The sequence below is a fragment of the Caloenas nicobarica genome, chromosome Z, assembly GCF_036013445.1.
Source record: "Caloenas nicobarica isolate bCalNic1 chromosome Z, bCalNic1.hap1, whole genome shotgun sequence".
NCBI lineage: Eukaryota > Metazoa > Chordata > Aves > Columbiformes > Columbidae > Caloenas > Caloenas nicobarica.
The window spans coordinates 32,907,743-32,932,413 of NC_088284.1; the positions used below are offsets into that span (position 1 = coordinate 32,907,743).

At 34.8% G+C, this 24,671-nt stretch overlaps 1 protein-coding gene across 1 annotated transcript in view; it reads left to right on the forward strand.

Annotated features, from left to right (window-relative positions):
• CEP120 (centrosomal protein 120) overlaps nucleotides 1-20,435 on the forward strand; it is a 39,971-nt gene extending 19,536 nt beyond the window's left edge. The window contains exons 15-21 of the mRNA XM_065656084.1: nucleotides 56-145; nucleotides 622-714; nucleotides 2,335-2,496; nucleotides 6,050-6,172; nucleotides 7,629-7,727; nucleotides 17,525-17,670; nucleotides 18,344-20,435. Of these exons, the coding sequence (XP_065512156.1) occupies nucleotides 56-145; nucleotides 622-714; nucleotides 2,335-2,496; nucleotides 6,050-6,172; nucleotides 7,629-7,727; nucleotides 17,525-17,670; nucleotides 18,344-18,584 (954 nt within the window). The 3' untranslated portion in view covers nucleotides 18,585-20,435. The remainder of the gene's footprint in view (nucleotides 1-55; nucleotides 146-621; nucleotides 715-2,334; nucleotides 2,497-6,049; nucleotides 6,173-7,628; nucleotides 7,728-17,524; nucleotides 17,671-18,343) is intronic.
• The last annotated feature ends 4,236 nt before the right edge of the window (nucleotides 20,436-24,671 follow it).

Genomic DNA, 24,671 nt, shown 5'->3' on the forward strand with positions numbered 1-24,671 from the left:
TCGATTTGGTTTTCTGGTTTGAGGTTTTTTCTTTTTTTTTCTTTTCTTTTAAAAGCTTAAAAAGAAGGAAATGGCTCATATGCAAGCACTCGCAGAAGAATGGAAGAAAAGAGATAGAGAGAGAGAAGCATTAGTGCAGAAAAAGGTAAGACCCATACTTGCTGAAAATCTCATAAATCTCATATCACTGTAAAATTTGAAAAATACTTCATAACTATAAAATAAAACAAGGGGCCTGTGGTTAGTCTTCACACCTGCTGTTGTGCGTGTATCTAGTCTACAGCAGTGCAAAAAAAATAAAAGTAGCTCTTAATAATTAAATACTTGTTAGAAATCCTTTAGATTAGTTTGCTTTCTTTTCTGGCTTTTTAATTTTGTCTCTCACTTGCATGGTCAAAAAGCACTTCTACAGCCCAGCTGTGCATGGTAACCTGTTAACTTTCATTATATTAGAAAGAAAGGCTCTCTATTGTTAATTCGTCATTAAGAGCTGGAGTTTTGTTTTATATGTAAATTTCCAAACAAAAATTGTCAGTGTTTTATATCATTGCAAGAGTAAATTCTTTGCCTGCCTAAAACATTATTTCTATTTCAAAAAAAAATAAGCCTTTGTTCTTTTAGGTAACAGAATATACTGTTTTGGAAGAACAACTTCAGAAAACTCTGAGAGATCTGGATAAGCGAGAAAGACAGCTTTTTAGTGCTGAATCAGAGGTAAAAAGTGGACGTTTTAAACATAGAAATAGTTCATGCTGTTTCTAAGGTTTAAGATTTCATAGAGACAGTTTTGACCTGTGTGTAAGAACTGAAATAACTGCATCAATAGTGGTACATAGGGGAGTGCTAAGAATTTAAGCTAAGTTTCATTACAACTATACTTTTTGCTGAAATATGAATTCAGTGAACTTTTAAATAGGTTACTAGAATTACAGAACTGTACATGTTGTGTTCTTAACAGAACTAGTATTGGTGGAGACATTTATATAACACTAGCATATCTCCATTTTAAGTTTGGTACTGTCAGGTGAATAGTGTACAAGAATGCCTTACTTCAAACAGTAATTACTAGATTAACCTTTGAAATAGGAGAAGGTGACAAGGATTGCAGGGGGAAACTGCAGATGTACAGGTTTTGTTGGCCAGCAATTTGGTAGAGTTCATTTTTTTTGTTTGGTTGGGGTTTTTTGTGTTGTGGTTTGTGTGGTGTGTGGTTTTTTTTTTTTAAGGTGACAGGGCCAAAGATGATGTGGGAGAAACCAGTAGCTACCACTGTTTCTAGGCCTCACTGAACACTCTCAAAATGAGGAAATAAGGTGTGAGTCCTCAGGGAAGCTAGTTGTATGCAAATAGAAGAAAGAACATAAACTGCCTATTTTTATACTTTGAAACAAACTCACAATACATTGGAGTGAGTGTTAAATCTCAGTGATTTAGCAGTGCAACAGCTCAGATTAATATTTTTATCACATTGGTCCCTCCTGTGGTGGTGAACAAAGTTAAGAAAGTTCCCAACGTAGGGACTGGTTGAACCTGTGTCCTGGTCTGTACTCAGGCTGTCTGTACCACTCAAGATGCAGTTTGTGCTGCAAATAGTGTCTGACTTTACCTTTAACATCTATGCAAAAAATCTGGTGATTAGATGAGGCCAAATGCATATCAGTCTGAGTGAAAGTATTTATTTTGAATCTCATACATGTCTGTCTCAAAACTTTCTGTAAATTTAGTGACATTCTGACTTCATGGTTTAGAGATAGCAGAAATCAGTGGATTCCAAAAGTGTCTAGACAAAATGATGTAGGATTCATTTTGCAATTACACAGTTTGAGAAATGGGCTGTTGGGGGAAGTTTCTGTTCATCTAGCAGTTATCTGGGCCAGTAAAATCTTTTTAGAAAGTTTGAGTATGTCAAGGATTGTGTTCCTGTTTAGTTCAATCAGAAATTCTCTCAATATGCTCAGTTTGAAGAATGCAGTCTTGCTGATCTAAAGACATCTTGGCTGTAGCTGTGACTTCACTGTTTCTGCAGTAAAGGGGTATATTTAGATTTTCATTTGTAGCAGAAAGGTGGATATAAAATTTGCCTTTATCAGTCCCATATAAGAAAGTACATTTGAGATACAGATAGGTGTTTTTACAATAGTCAAGGAAGAGTATATTTGTAGCCCAAATACAGTGGTTTGCAGGTCATTAGTTAAACTGAAAGGCAATAAAACAGTATATAGCAAACATATATAACAATTTTTTTCTGTAATGAACAGTAGTACCAGCTGTAAGAAAGGCTTTTAGAGTAAAGCTTTTGCACTTATGGATTAATATAAATGTCTCATTTTTAAGCTTCAAAGAGTAAAGAAGGAGTTGCAAGCAGAGCATGAACGAAATCTGCAGGAGCTACAGGATTCTGTACGGCGAGCCAGAGAAGAATGTGCACATCAGGTTGAGCTAGAAAGGTCAAAAATCAAACAGCTAGAAGAAGACAAGCTTCACTTACAGCAGCAGGTAAGTACACTTAAATGTTCTGCCTCAATTATTTACTTATTGAAGTAAGCATTTTTTAAAAATTAGTATACTAAATTGAGCAATGAGTTTGAGTCAAGTGTAATTTTTGGCAACTTTGTAATAAACATTTTATCTCTGTGGTTCAGTGGGCTACATGCTGGGATCCATTTCTGTCAGTCTTGCTCAGTAGTAGGGCCAGTTTTCAATGCAGTGGTAATATATTCTTTTTTTAACACTGAAAATCAAACTGCAATTACAAGTATACATTACATGTAGAACCTGAACAGAAGTATGTATTTCAGTAACTTAAGTTGTTAGCAATTGATATTTAGCAAAATACTTAGGTAGCTTGACTATGCAGTTTGTTTTATTCTTCCAATTACAAAAAGGTATTTCTGTTATCCTTATTGGGGTGGGGGAGGAATTATCTTGTTATTGTGACCTATTCTGAAAGTAGTAGTTTCATTAAACTGAGAATTTCAACTGCATTCTGTTGTTTTGTAAGCTAGCTTTTGCACTAATGACAAGGTTAGTCTAGCTGTTTTTCTTGACTGTTAAAACATACTGTAAAATTTTAGAAGTTAGTAGTAGCTTTTTCGAGCAGTTACAATATTAGAGATTTCATTTGTTGTTAAGTAAATTATATCTTAACATATGAATGTTTTTCAAAGTACTTGGTTTATGTAGATGAATTTACTCTGGTGCTTTTCATTTCTGATATCTGATAGTGATAATCCCAAAACAGCTCTGACTAATTGAAGAACTGTATCAGCCAAATGCATATTGTATTAGGAAGAGTTGTGCTGGGTTTTTGTGGGTTATTAGTTCAATATTAAATATTGATATTAACCTACTTTTCATGTCAGCATATGTTAACTACAATACAGTACTTTTAAAATATAGCAATACAATAAGTGCTGCTGATCTTGGATATTCTACTGAACAATCATTGAGATCAGCAGTTTCAAACTGCAGAATGCAATCCACTTTAAAATAGTAAGTGGATCACTTCTGTGTCGTAGATGTGGGGCAGCTACCAATTTTGTACTGGTCCAGACAAGATAACCAATAGTTCTTCAGGTTCAGGCAACCAAATGCCACCACATAGGAGTCATCTTTCAAATTCATTCTTTTGACTCACTCTTTTAGCTAGATTTTTCCTATTCAGAGCAGACATACCGTATGAGACCAAAGATCCAGTTAGGTCTACATTCTGTTGCAGCAATGGTTGCATTTATGGGGCAAGAAAATAAGAAATGGAACAATGAGGAAAAAACAGTTTTGGTATATCCACTAATATCATCAAGGGTTACATGTACTCTTAGAGGCAGCATTTCCTATTTACTAGGCATTAGTGAAAGCATTCTTCATGAACTCATCTGATCCCTTTTGAAAAGTATTTCTGTTTTTAGCTTTGCAACATCCTGTGGCAGTGAGTTCTGAAGCTTAATTTTGTCGTATGTTTAAAAACTTTTTTATTCATTTTAAGCTTGTTGCTTAGTAATTATGAAGAATCCTTTAGTGCCTGTGCCACACACCATTCCTGGTTGCTCAGGTGTCTGTCATAGTCTCTCCTCCAAACACAAGCCCTGCTATATTTTGTTTTGCTTTGTATGAAGGCCATTATTCCAGCTAATCATTCTGGCTGTCTTTCTCTGGGCTGTTCCTGCTATTGTGAATCTTATGCTTCAGTATGAGGTGGCTTTTACTCCGTATTCTGCACAAGACAAGCTTTTTTCTCTTGCTTTGCTGGGTGGGGTTTTGTTTGTTTGCTATGGAGTCTTACTGCAGGATGGTTCCCTTGGTAATGTCCACAAGCAGAAAGTTTCTGTTGCTACCAGTTCTGATGGGCCTCTTTTTTTTTTACCTTTTTGGGTGTAGGTGTTTGGTTTTGGTTTGTGTGTGTGTTTCATTGGTTTTGTTCTTTAACAAGGAATGTTCTGGGGTAAATTACAATAGTTCTAAAGAATATCCTTTAATTTATTCCTCACCTTTTAAGATGATGCGTCCATACACAATTTTCACTCTTGAATTGTAGAGTTCTCTAAATGTCTAACCTGTCTGGAGGCAAGCCAGACTATGTGCAAGACAAGACCCTTGAAGCACGCACCTCGAAGAACATCACTCTTGCTTCCTGAATAAGGAAGCTGTGCTTTATTTTTATTATTTATGCGGTTCCCTAACAGTCCACAACCTGAGGTCTCATGAGAAATTCAATTTTTGAAAGTGTTTTCAGAACCAAACGAGAAATTAAACATGACTGTAGAAGTTCTAGAGAGACCTGGCATTTTTCAGTAACTAACTTCTTTGGCTATGTCTTTGGCATCATGTCTGTATGCCTGCTTTAAAAAGAAATTGGTAAAAGTTGAAAGGTGATGGACAATAGTGTCTTTTGTCTAAGTTGGCTATTGCAGTTATATGTGAAAAGTGAGCTGTGTTTTTTGTATGGCTCCTTAATATGGTCTTTGCTTTCTTACATTAATTCTTTAAAAACAAGATATGCAAAAAGCAAAATTTTGGAACAAAAATAGAGGTGACCCAATTAGGAGATCCAAAGAATTAAAATATTGATGTACTGATAGAAGAAGTTGTAGGCTCTGAAACATAAGTTAATTATATGAAGCATTTTCACCCAGCATTATAAACTGTTGGATACAATCCATGGAGATACTTGCATTAACTAGCTGGACATAAATACAAGCAGAGCATTTGGGATCATATTCTGTGATGGAATGCATGAGTTCCATAGGTGTATTATGGTATTTATAGTTGAATAATATTTAATAGAAGCAGAACATATGCTACTCTTGGAAAATATCTTATTAGAAATTTGTAGTGTTTTCATATGGTATGAGGAAAAGAACCTGTTAAACGTTTGATTTACTTAGTTTCTTTGTAGCAATGCATTTATGTATTGGCATTGGTTTTCAAATCACCCATTTTAAGAGGAAAAGCAAAGCTTTCATTATAAAATCTTCATGAAACAGAGTAAAATACACAGTGAGGGCAGAGGTACATAGCATTAAGTCATTAGTCACTGAAGTCTTTCTACTTCAGCCTTTCTTCTAAATCATTATTTGGCTGTACAAAGTATTAGTTGTTTCCTCTTCCAGACATTCCTAAATAAGTTATGCTGGTGAAATTAAGTAAAAAAAAATTCATGTAGTAGATAAAACTGTTGGCTTTCTTTAAAAGATGTGTGTAAATGTAAATAGTTTTGTTTTCTGGGTTTCTTCTGCAAGTTATTTTAGAAATGTGAACAGTAATGTTTATAAATCCTGATCTTCTGTATACGAGGGCAAACTTGTTTTTTCTTTTCAGTACTGAGCAATGATCCTCTTTAAAATTTCTCCTATTAAAACATTGCTGTATGCCATCATCAAGAAATCATTAATTCTGAATGTGTAGCTTTCGGTGTCTGTTCTATATCAGATAATTGACAGTAAGATGTTTGTTCCAGGGACTAAGGAGTAACTTAAGTTCTGTAACCTAATTCTTTGTCTGTGAATGGGTTTTTCTGCTAACTTGCATTATATCTTTGTCTTGAATGTAGCTTTATGAAGCAGAAACTAAGCATAAAACTTTGGAGAAGGAGTTCCAACAATACAAAGAACAGCAAAGTAGTAAACCAGAAATCCAGCTACAGTCAGAAATAAATCTTCTCACTTTAGAAAAGGTATCTTGGATTTTTCTAGCCTTTGAAAACTATTACAATTGTCTGTTCACTGATACAGGAGATGTAGAATAATATCGCATGATAAACTGGTAAATTTCTCCATTTTGTTTTACTTTTTCCAACAATTTCTTCAGGCTTTAAATATTCAGACACAAAAGGCCAACAGTGGCCTTATTTCTATAGAGGAAGCAGAAATGTTAGAGGCTTAGGCAGGGAAAAACCTAACCTATATATTTAAATTGCTTCCACCTTGATTTATGCTGGGGACTATGAGCATTCTGTTTATAGAACTATATAAAGATGAAGATTTTCTTGGGAGGATTAATTTAGACTGATATTCCATTGTCTGCATTGTTTGGGGTTTTTATGAAATATTTCTGAAAAGAGATTGTGTTCTTGTCTTTAGGATGAAATCACTGTCATAAGTCGATTTCTTAGAAATTGTACATACCTTCTGTGGAGGATATTTTAATTAATACCACAGATATGGACATTTAATGCTCAGAATTATTGTGAGATTAGAGGCAAATTGTTGACTGAATAAACTGAAAAAACATGAACCAGTCTTCTTGGCATGAAATACCCTCACAGTTTTATCACAAGTCTACATGTTACTGTATGCTTGAATAGCTTCTAATAATGCAAGCAAATAACTCAAATTATGCTTCTGTTTCTACAGACTTAAAACTCTTAGCCTAAATATTTTTTGATTTTTTTTTTACATTTAAAAAAAAATCAGTGCTTTAAGATCTCCACAAATGTAATAGTAAATATTTTTATCTGCCTCTGAGTTATTAATTAAAAATGCTTCATTTCTTGGGTTACTGTGTTCTGTGTGCTTCATATCTATTTTCATTTGCCTTTTAATACTAATTTTATTTTTGCACAGAATGCAATGTATTTTTAGTGTGTAACATTTTAAAAAATATTTATGTAGATAGTAAGATCAAAGATTCAGACCAGATACACAAATTTTAAAGAATGATTTGAGCAAATGTCTATTTCAGAGAAGTAGTGTAGCACATATCTTCCATCAACTGCAGGAAAGAAAAAAAATCTACACACCTTTTAAAGGCAAGATTTATCCATCAGTGTTTCTGTTAAATTAGTGTTTATAATCTTGCTTTGGAGGAGCTGGGGGGGAAAAAAAGAGGAGGGAAATGAGTTGCTAATTCAAGAACCTTAAATGTAAAGGTTACGTCAGCAGATTTCGTGCTAAATACTTATCTTTTTCTTTTTGTATAGACAGCTATTCAATAAAAATAAGGCTATATTTTAAACAAGAAAATGTTCATGTGCCATAATATTTATGTTATCTTATATGACAGCTTTGGATGATGTTGTATGCTGTGCTACATAAACACGTTTCTTAAACTAGACCCTTTGTGTATATATATCTTTCAGTGATTATTACTGCTGTTATTGCTTCAGCCGATATGATTTTAATTGCTTTCAGGTTGAACTTGAAAGAAAGTTAGAGTCAGCTACCAAGTCAAAGCTCCACTACAAACAACAATGGACAAGGGCTTTGAAAGAACTTGCAAGGCTAAAACAGGTATGCAGGTTTTCTTTAGTCATATGAGACAACCAAGTTAATATAGTGTTGGAAGCTACTTGTAACTACTGTTAATTAGTGGCAGTTTTCATTTTATTCGTGTTTGTCTTTGCACAAGTAAAGCTCTGAGCTACACTTATTACAAAAATGAGAATAGCAAAGCTGGTTTGAGTTTGACATTGAACTCAGGAAAGACCAAGGCTCAGGTTTGCAAAGGCTGGCATAGCTAAAAGCAGGTGTGATTCAAAAAAAATAAAAGATTTATTAATCTCATTCCCAATAATGTTCAGTCAGCACTTCCACAGAATGTGTTGTACCTGTTCCAACCGTCTTGGTCAGTTACAGTCTTAACTGTTCTGTATTTTAATTATAAAATGAATGAAGAATAGAGATGAGAAACAGATCTTAGCTTTTAGAAACAAGGGGTTAAGGTTTGCTGAATGCTGTGAACAAAGTAAACTTGCCGAAAATTGAAACTGAAAATGAAACTTTATTCTGCTTTTGGAAATCCTAATCTCACATGACATGCTTTTCTCCTGCTGTGTTTTATCAGAGCTCCTGCATGTGTGCATGCGTGTATATATATGTATATAGTCATACACATATGACTTGAAAATACTCTATTCAAACTTGCAGGAGTAGCAGCTTTATTCTCTCTGAATCCATATGCCTCTGTGTGTTTTGTCATCGCCTGTCTTTCGTGAATACAGCAAACATTAGCTAAACAGTATACTTAAGAAGCATTTCCAGTGGCCTTGACACACAAATTAGTAAATTGTTAATCCCTCTTGCTGAACAAACCTTGACACAGACATAAAGCTTCAGAATTCAAGTTTAGTAAAAGGTTTTTATTACCTGTAGTCACACCTACTTCCTGCTTGAGGAAAATTTTTTTTTTAAGTATTATAGTTCCTACTTCCTTCCTACTGCTAGAGAACTCAGTTTTTGGAGAGTAAAAGGCTAAGCTGACCGTCTCCTAATTGATAATTACCATTTTTAATCTATATTTCTCTTTGAAGAGAGTGTATGTGCTGTATAATCACTATTAATAATAAAAACCTCTGTTTTATTTGCCATCTTCAAATTGGTCATTTTTTGCCTAGTAATAGAAAGAGTAATGAGTTCTCATCTTGAATTTCTAAAACATCTGTGCTTGACAAGATGATAGAAGGAAAAATATAAATCTTACCTCTGATTAAGATTTCTTCAGCAGCCATGAAATGTTCAGGATATTTTTCCTTACTGCCATATTTTAAAATTCCTCTAGAATAAGAGAGAATGTTGCCTGTCAGATTAACACTAGTGTATATCAATATCAGATTTGTATTACAAATTTCATTACCGTAGACAATCTGAATTTAGTAACATATGTAGATGGTTTCAACTGACCCTCTTATTGAAAGTCTGAGCCATAAAATAAATTGGCCTGTACAGTGAATTATCCTACCTAAAACTTTACTACAGAACAAACCCTTTCAAAGTAGTTTCTTCTGGTTTTTGTACTCCTGTGCTTCATCTTGTACTTAGCCAATTGATAAAGGATTTAAGTGACTTTAAAGAGCCAAGTAAGAGTTGAAGCAGAGCTGATCAAAAACCGTTTACTGTGTTTTAAATATAAATTTGGAAACTGTCGCTTCAGGAATTCTAGATTTGCTTTAGTTCAGATGATTTGTGCAATTGTGCATAGTTTGACCAATTTCTTGTTTAAATTGGATTAGTACCATGTTAATTTTGCATTGCCTCTGGTGAATAGCCACAGGGCTGTAATCTGTGCCAGTAATTTGTCACACCAAAGCTCTCTAGAGAACTATACAAAACATTTGTGTAGTGAGGATTAGACGCTGAAAGCCATATCTTAGATTGTTAATAAATGTTAATGACAAAACCCAGCTGGTAAGTCTTGGAAATGAGATCTAATGCTTTGTGCCCATTGCCAAAAAAATGTTTAAACAGAGATTTCCATTACTCAAAGGTGACCTAGTACAGTCAATCTGTGAATTAAAGAAGCATAATCTACAGGCTAAGCATTTAGTAAAATGCTCTTCTGATTTGCAGCCATAAAAGTCAATGTTTCCCTAATTAAAATTTCCTTTTACTTTGGAGCTAGTTCTTAACACCCATCTGTGATGGCTTTATATTTTGCAGAATATGAGATAGTGAGTACATAATGTAGAGAAGTATGGGACTGTTAATAGAAAATGCTCTAAACTTCTCCATGTCTAGGATTTTGAATGCTAATTATAGTGCCAGTGGTAACGAAAAAATTAGGACACATGCACGTGCTTACCTGTGTTTAACAGAAGTTAATTGAATTCAAACACAGTTTGTAAAGCTGAGTGAAAATAGACTTTATCTACCTTCTCTTCCCTCTTTGTGACTCAGTGCAAGTCTCTATTAATACTTTATTTATTATTCAGCTTTAGGAAGACAAAAGTGTTAACAAGTTAACTACCTTTCAAAGTTTTCTGATTGGGAGATTTCAATACTACACATATGAGACTTCCGTAGTTTTGATGTATGTGAGCATTATTTCTGAGAACAATCAATTTACACAAAATGCTTACAGAGATCTTGGATCTTAAATTGAGTTCCTGAGTGCAAGAAACAACATATCAAAACAAAAATCAAAGCTGGCAGAAGTGTCATTTTCAGCAATTGATTGCCCCTGTTACAATCTATAAAATGGAACTTTCTAAATTTACATGCGTGTATTACTTAGTGTTCTGGGAGAAATATTTTTTTAAGTCTTTTAATGTGTTTGTTCCCTATGGATCTGTTAAACCAGCACTGTTGCATTTGTTTTAAACAAAACAGACTGTATTGGCTGGCTGACATTCACTCTGTCTTGTCCAGTGTCTTGCTTATCCACTCAGTAATTAATTTGATTAATTTATAAGTAATTTAGACAAGGATGGGATGTAAATCTTTGTGGTTTGGTTTTTTTTTAAAAAAAGGGCACAAAAGGAAAAAAAACCCACAGTTGTAGGTCCAAGTCTTGGTTAAAAACTGTGTCTTGAAACCATCCAGGCCCTCCTACTGACTTGTCAGCTCTGGGTTATTTTCAGAAAACTTTACTTGAGTTCCTTAGCTTCAGTCGTAAGTTTTTCCCACAGACTTGCATGGTATGTGTGAGTGGGAGAGTGAATAGTGGCTGCTATTTAGCCGTTGTTTAGTCTAGTGTATGTATGTTTACATCTCCCTTTTGGATTTATAGGCAGCCATGGCAAAATAAAGATTGTGCTTCCTTGATTGAAGAGCCTCTTAACTAAAGCACCTGGTGGCATACAGGGATTCTTTTATGATCTGATTATAATTGAAATTTTCAGGGTTTTTTATTATCAGTTAATTTTTATTTAATGCAGATAGTCCTGTAGTACTGTAGGTGTCAAAACACGACTGAAGTTCCCACCGTGCAAGCTCCTGGAACAGTATTCCATGCTTCAAGCACTGCATTAGAGATGCAAACTGATGAGGAAAAGTAGTAAAACATTGAAGTAAATTATCTGATAGCTAGTATGTGGCTTCGTTTGGATTGGCTTTTTGTTTATGGAGATGTAACAGAAGGATGGCAAAATATCAAATTAATTGGAGACAGGAATATTGGCGATAAGTTTTACCAAGAGGGAAAAGGAAAGAAAATGAGGAAAAGGAATAGTGTGACTAGTAGGGCTAAGTAAGTAGTGGAGGAGAAGGTACCTGGACCAACTACAAGTATATTTGAAAAAATAGTTTTCGAAGTAGTTTGCATGTGATACTCTTGGTTCATCTGTGGCTACTTACTGAGGGATAATTGCTGATAGTCATGATGCAAGAATAAAGTTTCCAAGAGTTCTGCACTTCTAGTGGGTCTTACCTTCTATTCACAAAGTTGCCTTTAGTCCAGCAGCTGATTATTCTGGAGTGTTCTCTTATCTGAAATAAAAAAATGCAGATTTCTAAAAATTAAAAATTTTAAATTCTAACAATTCTTAAAACAGCCTGACTGGCTACAATAAGCAATTGGAAATGAATCTGGAATGTTGCTTATTTCAGGATATATTATAGGAGCATATTATCTCTGGAAATGTAAAGTATGTCAGAAGGTCTTGGTTAAGAATTTTAAGCATGTGAGTATGTATGATGAAACTTTATATTCAATTATAACTTAGTTTTCAAGTTTGAGCATAAAATGAAGATGTTACAAGTAGGTTTAGAAATGTTGGACTGATCGATTAGTACTGCAAATGTGCAGAAGTGCTTTATTAATATCGATTTTTCATTTTGGAAGAACTCACAGTAAATTCTGCTAAATTTCAGGTACTACTATACAGTAGAGTTTGGTTCCTTCTCTGGTTTAAAAAAAAGAAAGTGTTTGCCCAATGGATTGTTTAACTATGATGGAAAAAGTGAATTTAATACCTGAATGTCTGATAAAATGGCACCAGTTTATCATTCATGACTGTGAATAAGAAATCCTTCCTTTTATCTCATTGTAACAAAAGACAGTCTTTTTATGGTTCCTCAACGTATCATAACAAAATTGTATATAAATTGACTCAAAATCAGCATCCCTCACTTCTTGCCAAACAACTTTTTAAAATTTTTTGCCATCTTCTTGTCTTGATGGATTTTTAGGAAGTGGATTCCTGTTGCTGTGCTATGAATGGCATATATATAGAGCAAGTCTGCTGTTATGCGCCCTACAAATTGTTATGATAGACCTTTAAAGGAGTAAAAGACTAATGTTGGGGAAGACATTTGAAAATTACTGACTAAAAAGTGTGTAACTTAAGTAACACACAGATTCTATCATAAATGAATCTGCAAAATCCATTCTCACTTGCTTTTGTGCCTTTTTTCCAAGTTGGAGTGTCTTAAACTGAATGCTAGGGAAGTCTTGCCTCAGAAAATGTTGTTTTTTTGTTTTTTTGTTTTTTTTAATTTTTTAAACTTTATATCATCGTGCTTAAATGTCATTATTCAGGGTAATGGCATGGCATACTAAAGACATTCTTGACTTTCACTGTTACAGAACTAAAATTAATCTTGTCATTTCCCTCATCCCTCCCAAATAAGGAAATGCCAAATATTTGTCATGTTTACATCACAGTTATATTAGTAATAAAAATAAATTTCTATTCACATTTATCTGAAAGCAAGTCCTACACATTGAACTGGGGACTGGTGTACTGGTAAGTTTTTCTCCTCTATGGTGAAAAGGAGAATTTTAGCACTTTCTTTATTCAGACTTACTTCCCTACAAAACTAGGGCTATTGTCCTGAGCAATAAGTGTGTTGACTAGTGGCACTAATTTTTTTTTTTTTAAATACATTTTTCCCAGTGGAAAACATCAAAAGGAACAGGAACTGAGCAAGGGATTCTTCAGGAAAGCCTTGCTTTTCCTACACCTCTCCTTGGCTTTTGTATCATTTTCTCTTTTGTACTTGTCTTGGTTTTAATAAACATCACTAAAGATGTTTCTGTAACTAACTCATTCAGTGGGGGCATAAAGGACCAAGGTATTAAATGAGAACCCTTCTGATCAGTAGAAAAACTGTAGGAATATTGTGTCTTCTTCCAGGTCTGATTGAGCTTTGGACTTCGTTCTATTAACCTTCAGTGTATGTACTTCTAATGTATACTGCTTTGAGTTTGTTTAAAATGCATTTTTTGCTATCATATTGCCACTGTGCGTGTTGCTGAACGCAGAAACCTCTGGATCGTTGAACTTTCCTGTCTCAATTAGTAGTATGTCAACTTGTCATGATACTTGTAGTCTCACATGCTTCTTATGGCCAGCTCAGTTATCTTTCCTCTGAAGCTGCAACAGTAAGAACACTTGCAAAATCTTTCCTTATAGATCTGAGTAATACATTCCACAAACTGCAAGACTGCATGAAAGACTTCTATTCAATGTAGTCACAGCTATTTGATGATTTGTGTGTATTGTCTCATTATAATCTGTTTCATCAGTAGGCGGGGATGTAATTTTCTGCTCACATGTTAAAGTCTTGCTGTGCTAGTAATAAGTGACACTCTGCTTTGCATTAATTTACCAGTATTTAGTTTTTAGGTGATGTTTGCTCAATGTACCTTCAAAAAAATTCTTTTGTAGAATTACTGAGATACAAAAATTTGATAAACTTACATTAATGCCCCAGCTTTCCATGCCAGTAGTCCTAGTGTAAAATGGGACAATTAGAGCATGAATAAACTGAACTGCAAGAGCAAGGAGACTTTTTTTCCAAAGTGAATACTGTTCTTACCATCTGCAAAAATGCACTGGGCTGAGGCTAATCGTATCTGCAAATCAGTGTAGGTAGAAAGGCTAAAAAAGGAGAAAAAAAAAAAAAGAGATAATGGCTACTAGAAGTCCTCACTTCTGTTAAAGATCTGGATTTTTGACATCATCTAAGAGGAAGATGTCAGCATCATCCTCCACAGTAGTGAGGTTTTTTTCCCTACAGATGACACAGTTTGCTTGTAAATTGCTTTCTTATATAATTTATTGTGTGGTCTCCAAGACTCTTAACCACTTTTAGACAATACAAAACCAGATTGTATGAGACAAAGTAATTCCAAAACCAGATCCTGAATATGCAGGATGTGTTGTATCTACTACAGGGATATGTATAGCAAGTTTCTTTAGACTTGTAGTGTAATCAGGAACAGTAGCTAATTACAAGACTGAATTACTGGTTTCTTTACCTGTAGGGACAGACACGTGGAAGTTTCTAGACTTGTTTTACATGTAAAGGGCAACAACTGCTCTCCTGAGGCTAAAATAGAACGTTTCAAAGGAGATTTAACATACTGGAAATTTTAGGTCACATGTTTGCCTTAAGCTATTAATCTCAACTTTTTTTTTTTTCTGAAAAACAGCAGTATTTTAACTTGTTTCATTTAGCAAAGCAAACAACTCAAGGACAACTATCAAAATAGTTAAGATAATTCTATTCCTCCTCATAGCCCATTGTATGCTTGAAATTTGGCTTTACTGTCTGGATGTTGTTGCCTATCCAGCTATTTGGAAACCAGATAATACCATTGTGATACTTGCTAGGACTTTTTTTTTTTTAAAAAAAAAAGCACCTTCTGTCTTTTCTTTGTTAAATACATCAACAGTAATGCTTGATCTGTAGCTGTTTAAAAATAAAAGTATCTATCTTAATTTTAAACATTCTATGATTAAGAAGCTCCTAGTATGTTTGGTATATTGCTTAAGTGTTTAATTTACACTCTTTTAATAACTTGAATCATGTCTCTGGTTGGAATTTACCTAGTTTTAGCTTTCAGCCAGTGCTTTTCATTGAGTAGGAAAAAACAAAACAAACGAGCCAACTGATGTGAAATATCAATCTAGCCTATATATAGGCCGGCAGTAGATGCATAAGATCTTGAAACCCAGCTTGGATATCTTTGAGTGTCCTCGAGCTGCCTTCAGTCAATTAGTGAAGTACATCGTGAACCAGCAGTTGCATTCAGGGTGTTGTGTTTAACAGACATCAGTGAATGTATTCTTAGTTTATCTGCTTCCTTTTCAAACAAATTCATATTTTTGTCCCCGTAATATCCCACTCCTTCACATTCACTTTTTCCCCACTGAATAATTCTATACTGGCAGCAGACTGTTTATTCCAGAATGATACATTAATAAATGAGGAAGTCAAAGAGTGGATTCTTCTGGAGTCCACTGTTACCTTCTTGCTCTTGTGGAAATGATCAGTTGATAGCCTTTGTCTGGTCTTGTAAACCCTGTGTAATCTGAGAGGACTTCCTGTGTGACAGCTTGGTTTTCTGTTTAGTTGTAGGTGGTTTCTTTGGTGTTTTTGAGGTGTGGGGTTGGTTTGTTTTTTGGTTTTGTTTGGTTTTTTGTAGTTGGAAGTGTGACTTTTTTACAAAAACTGGATTCAGTACCCATATATCCTGTTAGTTTTGGTTTTAGTTGTAGTTCCAACCAATCTGGCCACTGTGGAAGTAAGTGCTGCTGGTGGTTCCTGGATATTCCTAAGGCCTCTGTGGGGGCGGGGTGGGGGGAAAGTGGAGAAACAGGTATACGTGGGGTGTCAACACTGATTTTAGTGGTATGTTATACCTCCAGTTAGTCTTGCGACTTTGTATTTGAATTTTCCTAGAACTCTTAAACTCTTGAATAAATATCAGCCGGCTGTAGTGACTTTTACTATTTGCTGTATGTATTTGTATATTCCTGTTCTAAAACCTATTCTGCTTCAGTCTGAGAGTCTTCAAACCTGTCTCATGTAAGAAAGGGAGCTTCTCACATGGGAATGTTCTTCTGCGGTGAACTCTTGATGGGGAAGGAAGGACTATGGCCTTATCTTCCCTGAGTGTGGGGTTTTTTTTATGCTTCAGTCATCTATCAGCTGTGGACTCTTTGGCAGGATTCATGGTTCTGGTTTCATTATTAGTATGTGTCTCTTTAACAAGTCGTTCTTCAAGCTTTCTGACCTGTCCCACTGCAGTCTAACATTCAATTTGCCTGGCTAATGTATTGAATCTTGTATAAAAAAAAGTATTTTGGGGTTACATACATGCTATGATTTCTTGTGAAGTACTTCTCTTATTGCATTGCCTGATCACATTAACAATTAGGGTCTTTGTTTATACAAATTCCTTGTGAAATTCAGATTTTCATATCACTTACTGATCATCATCAGGGAGCGCTTAAGATGCTGGGAACTGAGATTCAGGAAACTGCCAGAGTAAACTCTTCCAAATATTATTAGGTTGATTGTGTAATGAATACACTCACATATATCAAACAAAACTATCTCTTCTTTTTTTTTTGAAGCCCATAATAAATATAAGACTGATTGTATTAACAATCAGATGTTTCAGATGAAAGCAATGTCAAAATTACAAAGGTAACCTTGCAGTTCACAATATGTCTAGATCCAGGATGTTTGTGTAACCCTCCTGCCTTAATTTTTAACTATAGGAAGAAATGCCATTTTAACTCAAGTCTTCTGTCTCATTCAGAGTGTAAGGTTGGCTGCATTGAGTTAGTGCACAAGGTCATATGGAAAATTACTAGGAGGAGAATGGGTGGAGAGAGGACCACAATTCTCATTAATACATTTTAAGGTCACAAATTGGTAGTGGACTCAAACCCTAGTTTTGTTATAGTGTCTGTAGAAAACTTAAAAAAAAAAAAAAAAATCAAACAAAAAAAAAAACCACACTAAACTTTTAGAATGGATAGATTTAATTAAATCCACAGAATAGGTTACCAAAAGCTTTACATAAAGCTAGACAAATGTAAAAGGAAATGTCACCAGAGTTTTGATTTCAAGGTTTATTTTTCAGCCGCATATTGCAGTTTTAAAACCTAGTTCTAGAAGACTTCATGCTGGGCGGTATGGAGCTGATGATGGAACCTTCCTGCAGCTATCTAGCATTTTTCTGGGATTTTTTTGGGTGGTTTGTTGCGGGGCATGGTGGTGGTGGTTTGTTTTTCAATTTATAATTTAGGATACTGTGTAGCAAAGGAATAAATGTCAGTATCTTGAGTAGTTCCACGAGTGTAAGTTTTAGGTTTATCAGCTTAAGCCAGAGTTTCTAAAAGGGTTTGTAACATTTTTTTGTTGTTTTGTTAATGGGACTGGGTTTCAGCTGATCCAGCCTGGATGGGTTTACTGAAATTATGGTAGTCACTGGTCTCCTGCACTTCTAATGCTGCTGGAGACTTAATTGTCATGACTTCATTCCTGAAGTTTTTCTCATGTCACTATAATTAGCACTTTTACATCTAATCAGGTAGTCAGTTGAGTTATGTCTTCACTCCTTCCCACATTAGCGTGAACAAGAAAATGCAATGGCTCACCTTAAAAAGCAGCAACAAGAGCTGGAGCACATGAGGTTGCGCTATTTGGCAGCAGAAGAAAAAGAGCTGGGGAAAACAGACCGACAAGAGCTGGAGGATATCAGAAATGAACTCAACAGGTATGAAAGCATTTGTAAGATTCCTTTCCCTTCCCCTCCTCCCCCTCTCTTTTCTTGCCATCTGCTTTAACACAGAAGAAGGTTGAGTTAAATCAAGATTGTAACTGACTGTCAGTCCAGTGCAAGAACACAGTTTAGTGTCCTTTAGGTAAAGATTGCACGTTTATAAAATGCAACAGTAGTGCAGTATAGAAAATATATGTTTAAGGCCACTGTACCATTTTTGTTATCATAGCAGTTGTACAGCACCATGCTTTTTTCTACTTTAAACCTTCAGTTCTAAGGATAACTACTGAATTAATAAATGAGGCAAGTTGTATTTATATTTTTAATACATTAAAAGTTTATATCTACCTATTGTGGTCCTCCAAAAACTGTCTGTAGTAGTTCTGTATGTTGAACTCTTTTGAGTGCTGTTTGCATAATCAAAATAGGAGCCTTGCTAGCAAGTATTATAGTTCTATATGTATATAGAAAAGGTATTGTTAGAGTTTAAGTATTACATTAACATTTGTTTTACTTGTTCCCTAGAGAGAGGATAGTTTGTTACGTTTTATGGATTGATTTATTTTACTAAGTAGCTTAGTATATAAATAAGCTAAAGACTTAATATGAAAATCAGTCGTTTTTAATATGGCACATCCTCTGATTCTTCTCATTTTATCAACATCAGGCTAAAGCAACAAAAAGAAGAGAGAAAGCAATTGCAGGATATTAGAGAGAATTCTGCTGCTAGAGTGGATAGTCTTCATTCTAGAAAATTAAGTGATAACATGGATGATTATCTATCTCGTCTGATAGAAGAGAGGGATACACTGTTGAAAACAGGAGTATATAATCATGAAGACCATATTGTAAGTGAACTTGATCGTCAAATCAGAGAAGCTATTGCAAAAAGGAGCGCCACTAAATAAGAACATACAAAAAATTGTTTATAAGGGACAAAGTTTGAACAGTGAGTGATTTTTATAAACCTGTACTACTTTGCAAAATATATAAGGTCATTGTAAATATTTGCAGCGTGTGAAGTTGAGCACAGTTGTAAGTTTTACAGGGGCAATGACTGGTTTTTAATGCGTGGTTTTTTGGTTTTTTGTCATATGTGTATATGTGAAAATATATTTATCTTGTGTATTTTCTTTGAAAATATTTTGTACCTCCTTTTGCATCACCCTGGCTAGGTTTATTTGTAATCTTTTTAATATTCTGACATTTTTGAGCAATACTATACTAATTTCTTTCAATTTATGAAAAGATCTCTTCAGCTATACTTGGGAAAAGTTACCTAAGCTGTGTTCCCGGACAGAACTCTTAATTCTGAACCAAAGTGCAGCACTGGCCAAATGTCACTTTTTTACTAAATCACAAGGTAATCAATTTTTCTTCCTCAACTGTAGCTAACATAATTAAGCTGTGTAGTAAATAAGAGACAATGTGGGGGAGGGAGGGGAACTTTCAAACCTTATGAAAAGGGAACTGAATCAATTAAATAACTAGACTGTTGGTACAGCATGAAAATCCCTTCGTTGCCCTAGCAGTTTTTCAGATAGGCCTGTAAGGATGAACCCAGGAGGGTACAGGCCTAGTTCAGAACTATACATACATTCTGACTTCCATCACTAATCAGGAAAGATACTTGAATCACTAATTCAGTGAATTCATACACTTTAAAATTCTGAACATGTACATAAAACAACAGCTTTTAAAAACAAAGAAGTTCCCCTTAATCGAGACCTAACTACTTTACAGTTACTTTATAAATATTTCAAAGCATGTTACCTCATTACCACTTAAATTGTATGTATAGGTTTTGTTTGATTGTCTGAACAGGAGCAGGTTCAAGACATTGAATAAAAGAAGAGAAATCCACAAGAAATTTTAGTATGTGTGTAATCACAGTTGAAGCAGTTCTAGTTTCCAGCCTTCATTTTATTTCAAATAATTTTGGTTTACAATCATTTGTGTGGATCTAGCTAATAATATTAGCTTACAACACTGTCCTTTCAATAGGCATCATTGTCTGTTCTGTAGGCAGAAATCGGACAAATTTGGAAAGTCAAACTCCGTTTGAATGTCAAGTACAGAAAACATCTTATGATTGGTTAATTTTAGAATGAACAAAGATACAAATGCAAAAATTCTTTTGTTTTTAACATAAAATCAGCAAACTGCCATGGACATAGCTGTATATGTGTGACCTTCCTGTTTTGTATGATATTAATTATAAAACTGGGGGGGAAGAGCAGCTATATCATATCTGACTTTGCCTCTAGGTGCATTGTTTTGGGTTTTTTTTTCCTCCCTACCATGGGCATATATTTGTTTAGGCTTCTTAGAAAAGTTTTAAATGAACTGTATAAATGCAGATCATATTTTGTGCAGAATTATCAATACCAGACTTCATAAGAAACACTTTTATAGTACCTTGCACACTGTACTGTATTTTTCAAGTTAGTGTGCTTAAAGAAGTCCCTCTCCGTTGACAAAGCAAACAACACCCTTATAAATCTAACACAAATCCATGAAGAGTACTTTTACAGGTTTATTTTCCATCATGTTTTTGTCATATCGCTGATGCATGATCATATGTAATTATTGTAAATGAATCGGAGCTTCTGTTTTGACAGGAAGACTTGCTCATGCTGTTTTTCAACTGCTTGCTCACTTGTCAGACATGCAGTTTCTTCTTCAAACGCTGGAGGGTGCCTTAGACTTAAAGATCACAAAGATTGTGTTGACTGAATATTTGTAACTGGTCACTTTTGAACTGGTATTCTATGACTTTTCAAGTGTGTTACTTTTTTTAATAAAAATTCAGATTTCAAGTATTAAGAATTTTGTGGGTGTTTTTACTGTGTTTGAACAAAAATCTTTATTTCTGGTAATATGACGGTCTAGGGCTTGAACCCATAAAATTGACAAGTTCACTTTCAAAGTTAACTTCACTTTTTGATTTCTAATTGACTCATCCATAGCTTGTAAAGCAAATGGAAGTCACATCACTGTGGGGTTTAAAAAGAAACTACTCAGGTGAGTTTTCTTTCTAGTAAATCAAATTATTCAGTAGAATAAAAGGTAGAACACTTTTTTAAAAAAACATTTATAAGTCTGATAATTTAAGCTATTTGGCTCCATTTTGTCATTTGAAAGATCACTACTTACAAGGTGAGAAGCCTGAGTTTTGTGATTATTAAACATATTTAGCATTTTTGTTACAGTCACTACTCTTCAGTGTTCATTGTTTGTATTATAATGGGAAAATTAATGATACTTAAAGCTTAATGTTTTAATTTCATTTTTTTCCAGCACAATTTTTCTATATGCTTCAGTCTGAAGTACAATAGAAACAAGGTCTGTATTTGTAGTAGGTATCTATAGCAGAAATTAGCTGAATATTACTTTAAAAAAAGTTATGTTGCATTTAATTTACCTTTTTACTGCCTCCAAAACCATTTTAAAGGTTATAGTTATTCAGTGGAAAGACCAAATACCATTTTTAAATCAAAAATCTCTTACCATTTTTATCTTAATCTCTCTTCATGGCAAAAGAAATGCCATTTGAAACAGATGCATGAGATAACGAGCTTACTTTAATTTACCCAGCATAAAAAGACTGCTGGAAATGAAAACCGTGTTTACAGGTTCAGTTATGGTTCCATGTGCCTTAAAAAGGGGTGGGAAAAGCAACAGCAAGGCCCTCCCTGCATTTTGGCAAACTCCTGCTATTGAGTTTAGTGCCCCCAGATTTTCACTAGGGAAGCTGATGGAATTGTTTCAAACAAGTACGCTTAGCAATATGTTTCTGTGAACCCAAATGCCCATAAAAATTACTAAATGGGGGGGCTGGGGTGGAGGCTGTTCTATGTCAGTCCTGTACCAAATAATTTCCAGCTTTCATCTGCCATACAATTCAGTCCCAGAACTTGCAGTTGGATTTGGAAACTTTGATTTTATCATGTATTTGTCCAATCCAGCCTTTTAAAGGCAAAGCACTGGCCCATCTGAAAATGAGAGCATTTAGAAACACTGTTCTTTTTTTCTGTTAATCTTCAGGCACAGGATCCCTTCCTGTCTCTGTATGTGCTAATTTTTCTTAGAGGAGTCGGAGACTTGCTGTTACTGATTTTTACTACCAAAGAGTTGCCTCAAATTATGTAATACAGGTTTAAATGTAAGGCAGCAAATCTGTATGTAATATGTTTATACAACTTGATATGGAACATTAGCTAAGATTTAGAGAACTGTTGCAAAGAAATGGACCTCTTTCCCCTGATAATTATTTGACAGTCAGAAAAATAGTCTCTAAATTCTTATTTACTTAAATAGTGGAATGCATTACGAAAAAATATGACAAATTATTTTAAAAATAAGCACTCTTTTGCTTTGAATTATTTAAATACAGAGTTACATTATTGATCTTTCCAGTATATTGTTTTGGGGGGTGAAGCTATAACCACTGTTTCTATGTTTTAGAAGTTACCCAACACTTCTAACACCAATACACTTTCAAAAATGCAATTGTGGAAAGAAGCAATGTTATGTCTGGCACTGAGCTTTCAAGTATTCAATCCACAGTTCTCCTTCACTGCAGTTTAAATGCTTCTCCCTTCCAGCCACTGAGATAAACCTTAATGCACAACTAAAAACGGATGTCCTTTATCATATCTTCTAAGTGCTACTGAAGTATTTATACCAGTTCCAGTTATTATGTATTTATGCAATTATTTATTTTGCTACTACTGTTCCTAAATCATCATGACCTGTGTCAAGGCTTGGATAGGAAGCACTAGCACTGCTATTGTTAAAGACAAAACTGTAGAAAGGCGGCTGCATACTTAGATCTCATTTCATTTGTTTCTTCAGGGGGTTGTATTAGTAGTGTTTTCATTAGAAATGTTTTTACAGATGTTGGCTATCCAGATATGAAGTGTCTGTGGTGGAGAGGCAGTCAGGAGTTTGGCATTCGAAACAGAAAAAAAAAAGTCAACTTTGAGACACTAATTTATAGAAAAATAATTTACTGACTTTCTGATGTATAAATGTACAGTAACCTCATGGTGGCTTTAATGTAGAGTAATTGAGTTCTTGCAAGTACAGTTATTTTGTATTCTTAACTGGAAGAAACACTGCAGCCTGTCGTTCCCCATCACTGAAGACTAAAATAGTCTCCATTAATAATGCTTCTGGAAAAGTGACACCCCCTGCTTTGTAGTCCAGTACTCTTTTTTTTTTTTTCCCCCCCAAGTGAAATACTTGTAGTAGTTCGACAGCATTTTAAACAATTTATGTATTACTACAGAAACTTTTGTTCTAACAATATACGTAGAGAGTAGATGATTATGGAAGTGTAGTGTTACTGAATGTTTGACCAAAGGCTTTTGATGCAGTTACTGAGACAGCATTGACAAAATAATACGGCATCAAAATTTAGAGGGGGTTTACTGAGGCAGATGGAGTCTGGTAGAACAGTCCACAGCCTACTACTGTTGTAACAGTTATTGTATGGTGCTCATAGCTTTAACTGTACTATGAAAATAACTGTACAAATTGTTGTCAGAGGACTATGATTTACTATATATCATGATATCATGAGTCTTTGTTTCACAAATACAAATGTAAATAGGGCAGCAATATGAAATCATTGAGGCTTGAGTTGAGTAGGCAATCAAGCCAATAAATGTTTTGTAGAATTTAGATTTAAGTGGTGGTGGTAAGTCATCATACATGTTTGTTTTTGCTTATAGCTTAGCATAAGTTAGGGGGATTTGGTTGGTTGGTTGGGGTTTTTTCACCTCTTGGAGGTACAGAAAATAATTGTATTGATCTCTTGTTAAGAAACATTGGTTGTACAGGACACCGGGCCATCAGTATATTCATGTGAGAAGGCTATTTTTGACAACAAGACTAATATTGTCATATAATAGGTCATCCAGATCAGGGCTGAAAGGGACAATAAGCTATTATTTGCTTTATAATCAGACATTCATGTGTGAAGTTTGAGTCCCATTCATACCAGGCATGATGCTTCTCATCCAAATAAGTAAGACAACTGAATAGTTTGGTCTTATAGCTAGCATTCTAGGCAAATACTGCAGGTGTGTTTCCATGAATATGAATGCATACCTGATGTAAACCACAGAGCCTACCCATTTCTCCAGGAACTGTTCAGGCAATGTAGAGGATATATTGTTTGAACTATATAATGTTTTTTAATCTCGTATAGCAATTACATTTTTTACTGCAATTTTCCTGACTGTGGATGTATATTGTGTTTTAAATACTCGAGCTTATTGATTTACCCTGACTTTTCAGGTAATAATCCCACTATTGCACTGAAGAAATTGGGCCAATAACCCAAAATAAAAAATTAAGCGAGACCACACCACTGCTACAAGGAATTGGCAGGTATATCTCCATGAGAGGCCTCTGCTATCTGTGGAAAACTTTGCACACCTCAACAGCATGCTTCTGTGCCTCTACAGTGAGAGTTACCTGTCCAATCCTACTACAACTTGCAGAACAGACAAATTTTTTTTTCTCTGACTATCTGCTTATTGCATGTATACAGGAAATCATTAAAATGGTTTTGCCTGAGAATAAACATTTTTATGCTAGTGATTCCTATTGCATTTACATATATCATCATCAATGCAGATGGCTTCAAATAGACCAAGTAGAAGTAGGTAGGCATAGCAAGAGGACATCTCAGAAAGCATTCTCTCTTTAATATCGTGTAAGGGAAAAGCAATGCTTTGCTATCCTGACCAAAAGCTTGTATTGCAGTACTTGGTGCAACATGGCAAAATCTCTCCTGATCCACTCATGAAGGGGCTCCCACTGGTAGGCTGAGGGTTGGGCACAATGTCTGTGGTTTCTCTGCCCATCTTGGTTATAGGGATGTTGAGTGATCTTGAACAGGGCTCTGGGCCTCCACTTCCTATCAGCAAAATGAGAATAATGTGGGAAAAGCTTTTCTGTGTAAGTGGTTCACAACTGCTTTA